At 32.0% G+C, this 9,542-nt stretch overlaps 1 protein-coding gene across 1 annotated transcript; it reads right to left on the reverse strand.

Moving 5' to 3' along the window:
- Nucleotides 1-3,749: 3,749 nt before the first annotated feature.
- On the reverse strand, nt 3,750-9,527 carry LOC110822082 (Optic atrophy 3 protein (OPA3)). The gene is made up of 4 exons (XM_022052088.2): nt 9,146-9,527; nt 7,825-7,959; nt 5,815-5,901; nt 3,750-4,218 (listed from the first exon to the last, which is right to left on the reverse strand). Exons 1-4 carry the CDS (start codon nt 9,272-9,274, stop codon nt 4,060-4,062), a joined length of 510 nt encoding a protein of 169 aa, XP_021907780.1. The 5' UTR covers nt 9,275-9,527; the 3' UTR covers nt 3,750-4,059.
- Between the last annotated feature and the right edge of the window lie 15 nt (nt 9,528-9,542).

The following is a 9,542-nucleotide window of genomic DNA, read 5'->3' on the forward strand; positions in this document are numbered from 1 at the left end:
GTGATGGAAGCATAAGAGACTCCAATAAAAGACACCGCGATGAATACACTTTGGATTCGCATAACATCTTAAACAACATCGAGTGAATAAATCTGTTTATGAAATCTTGAGCTTCTTTGGGCAAGGAGAGCTAGTATAATACACTATAGTTAGGAGCGATAACGAATCAAATGCATTTATAAATTGTTTAAATCCAGTTCCACAAAAATTTGTACAAATTTCCTTAGTATTGAATTTGAGCCTAAGAATTGCATTTAATTAATGAGCCGAACTTGAAAGTTTTTGATTTGAAAACTTATGAATATAGTTGTTTATCCATTTATTTTCTGTTACGCATATATTTAGTAAATTTTGTGTTTTATATATTGAAATGTTTATACTAACTCATGCTAATTTCACCTCAAATTCGAGCTAATTTCAGCTTAATTCTAGATTTAGTTTTTTTCAAATTGATCTTGAATTATATATATATTAAAAGGAATCATACTTTAGTATCAAAAATAGTTAGAACCTAGATTCAAACCAAATAGAGTCTTACAGTATTCGAAATAATCAAACTCATATATCTAAGCATTTAGCTTGTCTCGATTTATTGGCACCCCTTACTCTTGTAAATGCATAACGATCTTATATGTCTATAAAGATTCAAGGTGACAAACTCCTTAAATGGTAAGATCTTGAGATAAAACAATAACATATTAATTAGATCAATAAAGTTTCACTTTCATAAAGTCTTAAGCTACAACATTAGTAAATGTAGGAAGTTTAAGGGAAAGATCGAAAACATTATCCATAAGGGCTATTGCAAAAGGTAATGTGAAAAATAATAAAAGGAAGCATGTAATTTGTAAACGAGGCCATGAAAGTCAACTCAAGCCCGACCCTCTTGATCAATTAGCAAAATCATTCATTGCATGAAAACCACCAATAAAATAACTCCATAATGACGTTGAGTAAAGAATATATGTTTAACTTCAGAAAGTAGCATTAACAATATTTAGTTTCTACCTGTCAGTTACGTACAAATTTTATTATCTTTTTTTCGTGCGAAAATAAATATTTTTTTTTGCAATTACGTCTATTGGTGATAATGTCATCTTAGCCTGGAGTCTTATCTAACCAAATACTAGAATCTACCTCAATTATAAATGCTCATTCATATGGTCTTTTAACATTCTTTACGACACACAATAAGATCTTTTTCTCGTATAAAAAATTGGATGAAGTTAAAATATATTTAGGATAATAATAAAATATCTTAATGAATAGCTCTACGGAATCAATAACCAAGTTGATATGTATAGTTTTTGGACATGAAAATAATTTAAAAATTACAACAAAAATATGAAAAATTTAAATTAGTAAATATTTTAATACAAATATAATTATATTATTTCTAAGTTTAATTTTTATTTTTAATAATTGTACTTATTTTTACATACAAACTTAAATTCAGATAATAAAAATTCAATATTTGTTACAAATAATCATGATCTAAAAATTTAAAACAAAAATTAAAAGGAAATCCATGGAATTGACTGAAAGAATAATTATAGGTGCATGCATGTAAAAAGTTAAACAAAGAACATTGTAGCTTCTTTTAGAAAAATCATAACGACATTTTAACTTTAGAATTAGGTTGCATCTTAAAAAATTATCGATCAGATTACAATTACAAACTTCAAAGGTGCTGTATAATTGAATGATAGTTTATGTAACAATAAGCCATAATTTATATAATTAAATAAATTTTATTTACATTTTTAATCATATAATTACGCTAACAAGGAGTATATATATATATGTATATGGCTTAGGAGAAAAGTGTCCCGACAAACTCACATGTAGCTCTTCTGCAGCATGAAGCAGATCCAAACATTTAGCTTGAAGTAGAAAATTTAAAACAGTAAAATGGGAATTCCAAACAGATCAGAGAAAAGATTTGCAGCAATATGGGCAACCTTTCTTTGATTATTTTCAAAAAAATTATTCTCAAACATTCCAAGATTCTGAAATTTTACAATCACAAAACCCTAAATTGTGTCGTTGAGAAGACAGTGAAGCTGGAGGTTGAAGATGAAGTGGTGTTGTTGATGGTGATGATGATTCTTGGCGGGACGGTATTTACAACAGTGAATCTAGAGATTGAAGATGATAATGATCAGATGATAAACATTAAAATCTTATTCTGTTAATCAATACGAAATAAAATGATAATTAATAAAATTAATCGACACCAAATAAAATAAAATAATATAACTTAACTTAAATGAAAAGAAAAATGACAAAAAGTAACACAAAATAAAACCGGTCCAAAAAGAATAACATAATAAAAAAAACATTACAATTCGATATAAAATAAAATAATGCGATAAAATGATAAATTATGAAATAAAATGACAAAAAAAAAAAAAACATAATAGAAAAAACGTAGAAGAAGATGTTAAATTCACCAACTAGGCTAATAGGTTTTGAAATGGTAGGCATTATGTATTTATCAATAAATAAAATTCCAATTTTTTTACTTCCCAAATAAAATTACGAAAGAGAGAAAAGAGAAAGGAAAAGAAAAATCCCTTTTGTGTAGTGAGAAAGGGAAAGCTGAATTGGGGGAGAAAGTATAAAGAGAAATTCCACTAAGATGGACCAGATTCCTATCCTTTCTATATTGGACTTGAGGAATAAAAGGCAGAGGTGTGTTCATCAAGAGAATGATATGATCTCTATACACATCAATCACCATCTTTCATTTGAAATTTACCCTCGCAACTAACTATCCATCCCCCCATTTCATGCCATCATATCATCATCATCATCATATCACCATCATCACCATCATCACCACCACCATCATCATCATCATCATCATCATCATCATCATCATAGTTATCATTACTGTTACTCTGTATTAAACCAAGTAGCTCCTAAGTAATTTTGTAGAGAAAGTTTTGTACCTTCAACAATTCTCTCTGAACTAGACTGAAGAACTCTGTGAATTTGATGTGCTTAAAGAAAATTTAGAAAGAATAAATGAATACCCTAAATCTGAAACGATAACCTTTTATTATACTCATGTAAATTTTTTTTTTTTTTTTATTTACAGAAGAAAATATAATTAAGAGAAAGAAAGAGAAATACAATTACAGAGAATAAGACATCCTCCAAATATTCATATAAACTTTTCAGTGCTAGCAAAACAACACACATTCACATCACACCATATCTGCAATTGCATTAAGCATCAAAGCATCATCCATAACCAGCCACTCTTCAGCTGAGTGGTTCCTTACTTCCCTCCACCTCGAGGGAGTATGTTCCAGTGTGGCCTGCAGTTACATGCCACTTTAAACGGCCTTCGAGCAAGAAAAAGAAAAAAAAAGAGCATCAAAGAAGAAAACCGATCAGATCAGAAGATACTTGCTAAGTTCAGATCAGCAGATGATAAGACTGGAGTCCAAATTAATGAAGTAGGACTAAATGGCAGCAGTATATAAGCAAACTGTTGACTAAATATTAAATGTAAATGAATCTGAAATCTACTTGTAAGGAGGTAATCACCAGGACACCGACTAGAGGAGTTATCCTTGATCGAACAGAAGTAATTAAAAATGGGGTGTGAAAAACTTGTACCAAGCAGCTAAAGACAATAAACAAAATGAACATTAGGATCAGTTGAAAGCCTTACTAGTTGAAGAGAGAGAGGAGACAGAAAAGTGGGAAGATCATTTCTTATGGAAAATGTGTTTCAATTTAAATAAATATTTCCAGGTAAACCATAAAGGCTTCAAATGTTTCATGTACAAATGATGCTATGTGATGATTACCATAATTACTATAACGATTGATTGTATCTTCAAAAACAAAATTTTGTAAATCAATCATTACATCCCAGATTCAATTTTATTGAGATGAATTAATGGAGCAGGTGATACCAGACCTCTGCCCAAGTAACCAAGGGTTAAAGAATGAAGGCAAGAAGCTTCCCTCATAAAACAAGGGATATCTAACAAACCATAATGGGCAAATAAATAATCATCTTTCTGTAAATCTCAAGTCGGATCAAGTTGGCTTTGCTAACTTTGGATCCTCCATATTAGCACTTGTAAAGTGTAAACTACAACTTAGTCCTTGTCCTCTTGCAAGCTGTGCCAGTTCTTCAAGTTTTTGCCTAAGAAGTTCCAGCTCTTTTGCTAATTCCTCATCTTTTTGCCTCAGCACCTGCAGGGGAAAGATGACTTTAGGCCAACAAGTTGCATGCTAAACATGTAGAAGCATCAACAGTAAAGCAAAAATGGGGATCGTAGACGAGAAAATAATCTTTTTAATTTGGGATCACACTTCAGAAGTAAGTTCAAATGCCAAAGTTATGGAAATTACATGTAATTTAAAAATATCTATAGCATGCGTCATCCAAAACCTTGACAGTGATAATCAGTTTACTGTGTGGAGGAATCAGTCCCAACTAACTATTTTCAGATTAACTCTCAGTGAGAAAACTTTTGTTTCAAAACACTGATGAATTTTCTATACAACAGCAGTCAATAGACTCATAATGATTCAATGATTTCTTAGAACCGGTATTACGACCTATACCACAATGATGCTGTCTATTTCTTGAAGTACTCTATTAAGCATAGAAAGGCTTTGTAACAGTTATTGCCTTTGGCCACTGTAACATGACAAAAGTTTTGGAGTCAAAAGCTACAAATGTTGTTGGAAAATTAGTACGGTCAAGGTATAAGATTTGCAACTCTGTAAAAGGACATTTGGACTTCTTTAAGAAAAGCTATGAGCCTTGGTATGGAAAAAATTGACATAACACGTCTAACATATTCCACTTATGTTTTGTTCTAGATCAGGATGGCACTGAAGAAAATTAAAACATAATTCGTGTGAATACAACAGGAAAGTGAATTCATGAGCACTAAGAAACTGGAAGGAGCATTCCTCAAGACAAATGGCATAATGAAGAACTCTTAGTGGTATGCGTACAAAAGGTAGTTTTTACTATGTCTTCTAAATGCATTCCTAATCTGGTGGTACCAATATTGCAAATCTAACTTTGACTGAGTGCAACTCTTCCAATTCTCACGAATTATTGGAATAGGAACTTTGCCTTTTAACTATTTTTAGATTAAAGGCACGATAGTCTATAGAAAGGCTACATGCCCTCTAACTTTCTAATTAGCAATTTTGGAGAGAAGGTAGACTGGCACAGTGAAGACTTGCCCTGGAGTCTTTGAAGCGACAAAAAAATAAGGATCTAAAAGACTTAGGCATGCTCTTGAAATTCTTTCAAAACTCAAGCTTTTAGGAATCTAAACAGAAAAATTGAATGATTAACCAAAAGTATAGGTCCCAAAGGATCGGCAAACCAACAAAATAAACTGTAGGCTTCTAAGAATCTGCAAGTTATTATATAGATATTAATTACAGCTAATAAATAAATATTAAAATAATTAAAAAAGAAATCAAAAGCTTCTGTAACATAAAACCATCTAAATAGCCTAAGATTCTAACACTTATAATCTACCTAAATTGGCTAAATAAAACAAAGATGCGAAAAGTAATAATAATAATACTCAAAGCTTCTTTAATTTTTTTGAAAAATAAACTAAAAGCTTCTTTAATAAAAAGTTTATTTCAAAGTAGGATCCTCTTGTTCTGCATTACACTGAAGGTTATTTCTGAGAAAGATATCACCTAATAAACCTAGGATTTCAGTTTCACAGACTGGATGAAAAAACAGCATGCAAAGGTTGCCTTAATGCAATCTGCAGAGGGACAATCTAGAAAAGAATACTTCTACATTACCTCTAGTTCTTGTTTACGTATTTCCTCCTTCCTGGCTTCTGATCTAGAACTTCTCTGTACCTCAAAGATTACAGCAGCTCCTGCAACCTACTAGCATGGAACATTGTGTATAAATATGCAGAAAGCAAATCAATTTATATGCAATTTAAATTGGTTCATTGCCAACCTGTAGGCAGTGACCAATTATCTTACAGTGCCTTACCTTGCAAAGTTGGAGTAATTGATGGATTAATGACCAGCCATGTTGCTTACCTGAATGAGCATTATCCCCAGTATTTACACATAATTCAAGCTAACCTTGAACACCAGATCTTTAGTTCCAATAGAAATTGAGCTGTTCACAACTTCAAACTATCCCCTTTAAGGAACTTCTCTAGACTACATAATGCTGGAAAGCAACCATATCTTGTCTTCAATGATGTTAAAAGATGAATATTTTTGCTATCCTCATAATAATCTTGCAAGTTTTACAAAAAGCAAGGAAATACCAAATTAAAATATATTACTTTTGGCTGTGGAAAAAATGGCTAAAGAAATTGGAGCATGTCATCATAATTTTAGAGTAAATGAAGCAAGCTCAAGCACTGTTGTTTAAAAATAATGAAAAAATTAGTGGTAAATTGCAAATTAGTCCTTGAAACGTGTTACAGTTGACTCCCAAAACTTTTTCTCCACTAAAATTTGTTTCAAAAGCTTACAGAATATTTCAAAATGTCATTTTTTTTTAATAAAGTTTTAACAGAACAACAGAAGCTCTTTCTGCCTTTGTTTGGGTGACACAAAAGAAAAAAACTTAAAAATGTACTAAATTTCTATTGTGAAAAAATTATTTCTACATGTCTTTTTCTTCTCTATTTCTATTATTATAACCTTGCATTATTTAAATATAAACAAAACTTGATTTTCCTTATTAAGTCTATCAAGGTTACTTCTAAACTGCTATAACTTTCAAACCAAATGAAAAATAAAATGCAAGCAAGATTGAAATTTCTTTTCTAAAAAATTCCATATTTCTATAGATAACAAAACCATATTTTGAAATAACTTTGTTAATTTAATGACCAAATTCTAATAAAAAATTCTAAGATTATTGCATTGTGGCCTATAGTTCAAGGACAAACAGTAATATTTTCCAAAAATTGATGCACCAATAACATTCATCTAGCTCAAACTAAATTAACTGATGATGGAGCATTGAAGACATCCTCCCTCATTATTTTTCTTGAATAATATGAGCAGAAAGCTCAAAGAATAAGTGGATATAACGTTTCATTTCAGTTCATGAAATTTTCTTTTCTAAATCATTTTTTTAAATAAACTCTTATCTAAATCAAAGTAGTTCACATAGACGCCAATTAACATGACTTGATGTTAACCGTAAATGTCCCATATCAGATGGTCTAATTTTATTTGTACCCTTGCTTCTATGCAGTTGATAAGAGCAATTTTACTCTGGTCCAAGTAGTCCCGTTTTTAGTAATAGAAATTTGCCCGGATAAACCTAGATTATTTGCTGATGCAGCAGCCAGTTGGGCTCGAACTCATTCCCTCCAAGTACAGTAAGAAGGGGCTTAATGATTTATGCAAACCCATAACTCCAGCCCAAGGTGAGTGCTCTACGCAGCAGATGCCTTTACTTTTTACCTTCTCAGTTCTCACCCTATATCGTGGATGAAATAAAATCTCCAGAAGTTTATAATTCAGGTTAATCGAAAGGGTTTCATCTTCACTCAAAATCAATCACAGAGTGTATTTGTGAGATTCACATCGGCAAAGGTAAACTACAGGAAATTGGATCCCTCTCTAATGTGAAAGAGAGAGTACTGCTGCTATGACCTATTATGGGGATACATGTATATTAGATTCAGAAACAAAAGAAGTGTCTTGCATGACAAACAGAACCACATAAGCATAAGTTTTCAACCCTAATTGAATATCAATCTTCTACAAAAATCAAGTATTTATAAGATCACAAAATTGTTAAGCAAATGGCATGAAAATGGGTAATACCGTAAAGATGAAGAGTTCTCCAATAAGGTCACCAGCAGCCTGAACTGCTTTCTCCTCGTCCAATGGACGTATCTCGACATCATTAGAATGACCATAGAGGCGTCTTTGCATTCTCGTGGTGATTCGATGATTTACCTGGTCCAAACAAAAGTGCACTGTAACTAACATGTTATATACTCCTTGAATCTTCTGCAGCAATCAATAAAACAAGATAGTGGGACAAGCAAGCAATGGCTGAAAGATAGTATATACTTCTTTAGACAGTACATTTAGGCTCCAACTAACACTGCTAATTGGTGCTAGGAGTTACTGCTAGCACCAGCTTGTGGTTGACAAAGGCTGCCCTTTTGTTAATGTTTGGGGATTGATCTGAATAAGTCTCCTTTAGACCTTGTTTGGAACAAATTGTGAACAACAAAGTTTCATTTAATGTGCTAATGAATCTTTTTTATCTCAAGAAAAAAAAATGTGCTAATGAATCTTTTGTTTGGAAAAAACTAAGAAGCCTTAAAACATTATACAGCATTCAAATGAATCCATAAATTTGAGAAAGCAAAAACAATCACTGCGCAAGTCGCTTCAAGATTCTTCCCTCCAAATTTTGCAAGTTAATTTCCAATTTTATCGAACTTAACAGAATTTATATTGCACTTGATGTTCCTTATGAAATTATTCCAAATTCCACCAGATCTTATAGAATTTGAATTGCACTTGGTTAATTCCATAAGGAATTCATTTCTACTAAATTCCATAATGTATTATTTATAATGATCAAATTCATACAATTTGAATTCCAAATGAAATTATTCTAAATCTCAAAATTTGATAGGATTTGGATTGCACTCGCTTAATTCCATAGTCTAAATATATAACAAAATACATTGATTTACAAATGAATTCCACATTTTTTGCATGAGACTCATTTACCTGAAACATAAGAAAAGAGACATTGTGTCACCAAAAAAAAAAAAAAGAAAAGATTAGAGACAGTGGGATTATTAGGGCTTTTATTTGCTAACAGCTGCTGAATAATAAGCCTTTTAGTTACAAGCTGTAGGAGAGTTTATTCTAAATCTATACCTAGGTATCTTCATGGCAAAGAGCTGAGTATATGATACCTCAAAACAAACCCACCAATTTTCGTTTACTATAAAGCAAAACTCTTTAGTCCATGGGAAAACGAGAAATCAATATCAAGCAGTAAAAAACTCAGAATTCCCATATAAAACGGAGCAGCTACCAATCGAATTTAAACGGTCAAATAAAACAAGTAAAACCGAAGCGGAAATGAATGCGTGAATATAACAATGAGATGCAGTACCTGAGCAATGTTGACGATAAATTGACGAAACCTGGGGTGCAAACTAGCTTGTTGCTTGAGCCGGCTAGCCACCGGCTTGCTAAGCGTCTTCAAGAAGAGAGTTCCAAGCTTTATTACTGGCAATACCATTACCGCTACTACTTCTGAGACAAGACAAAGTGGTTTGTCCGATCTGCGCCTCCGAAATGAAGGAAGTCTGTAATCGCTGTGAATGTTTGATCGATAAGTGCCAAAATCTCATTGGGAGCTTGATGTATAGTTCATAATATTTTGACTTTTAAATGGCGTTTGGTTTTCTTGGAGAAGACGGGAACGAGCATGTTGCTGGGAAAATACAGTGAGTTAAAATAACGAATTGACTCGCTCCGATCTTGTTGGCGGCTAATAACAGCTAGAG

Source organism: Carica papaya, chromosome 7 (genome assembly GCF_054855325.1).
Source record: "Carica papaya isolate Zhongbai chromosome 7, ASM5485532v1, whole genome shotgun sequence".
NCBI classification, from domain to species: Eukaryota; Viridiplantae; Streptophyta; class Magnoliopsida; order Brassicales; family Caricaceae; genus Carica; species Carica papaya.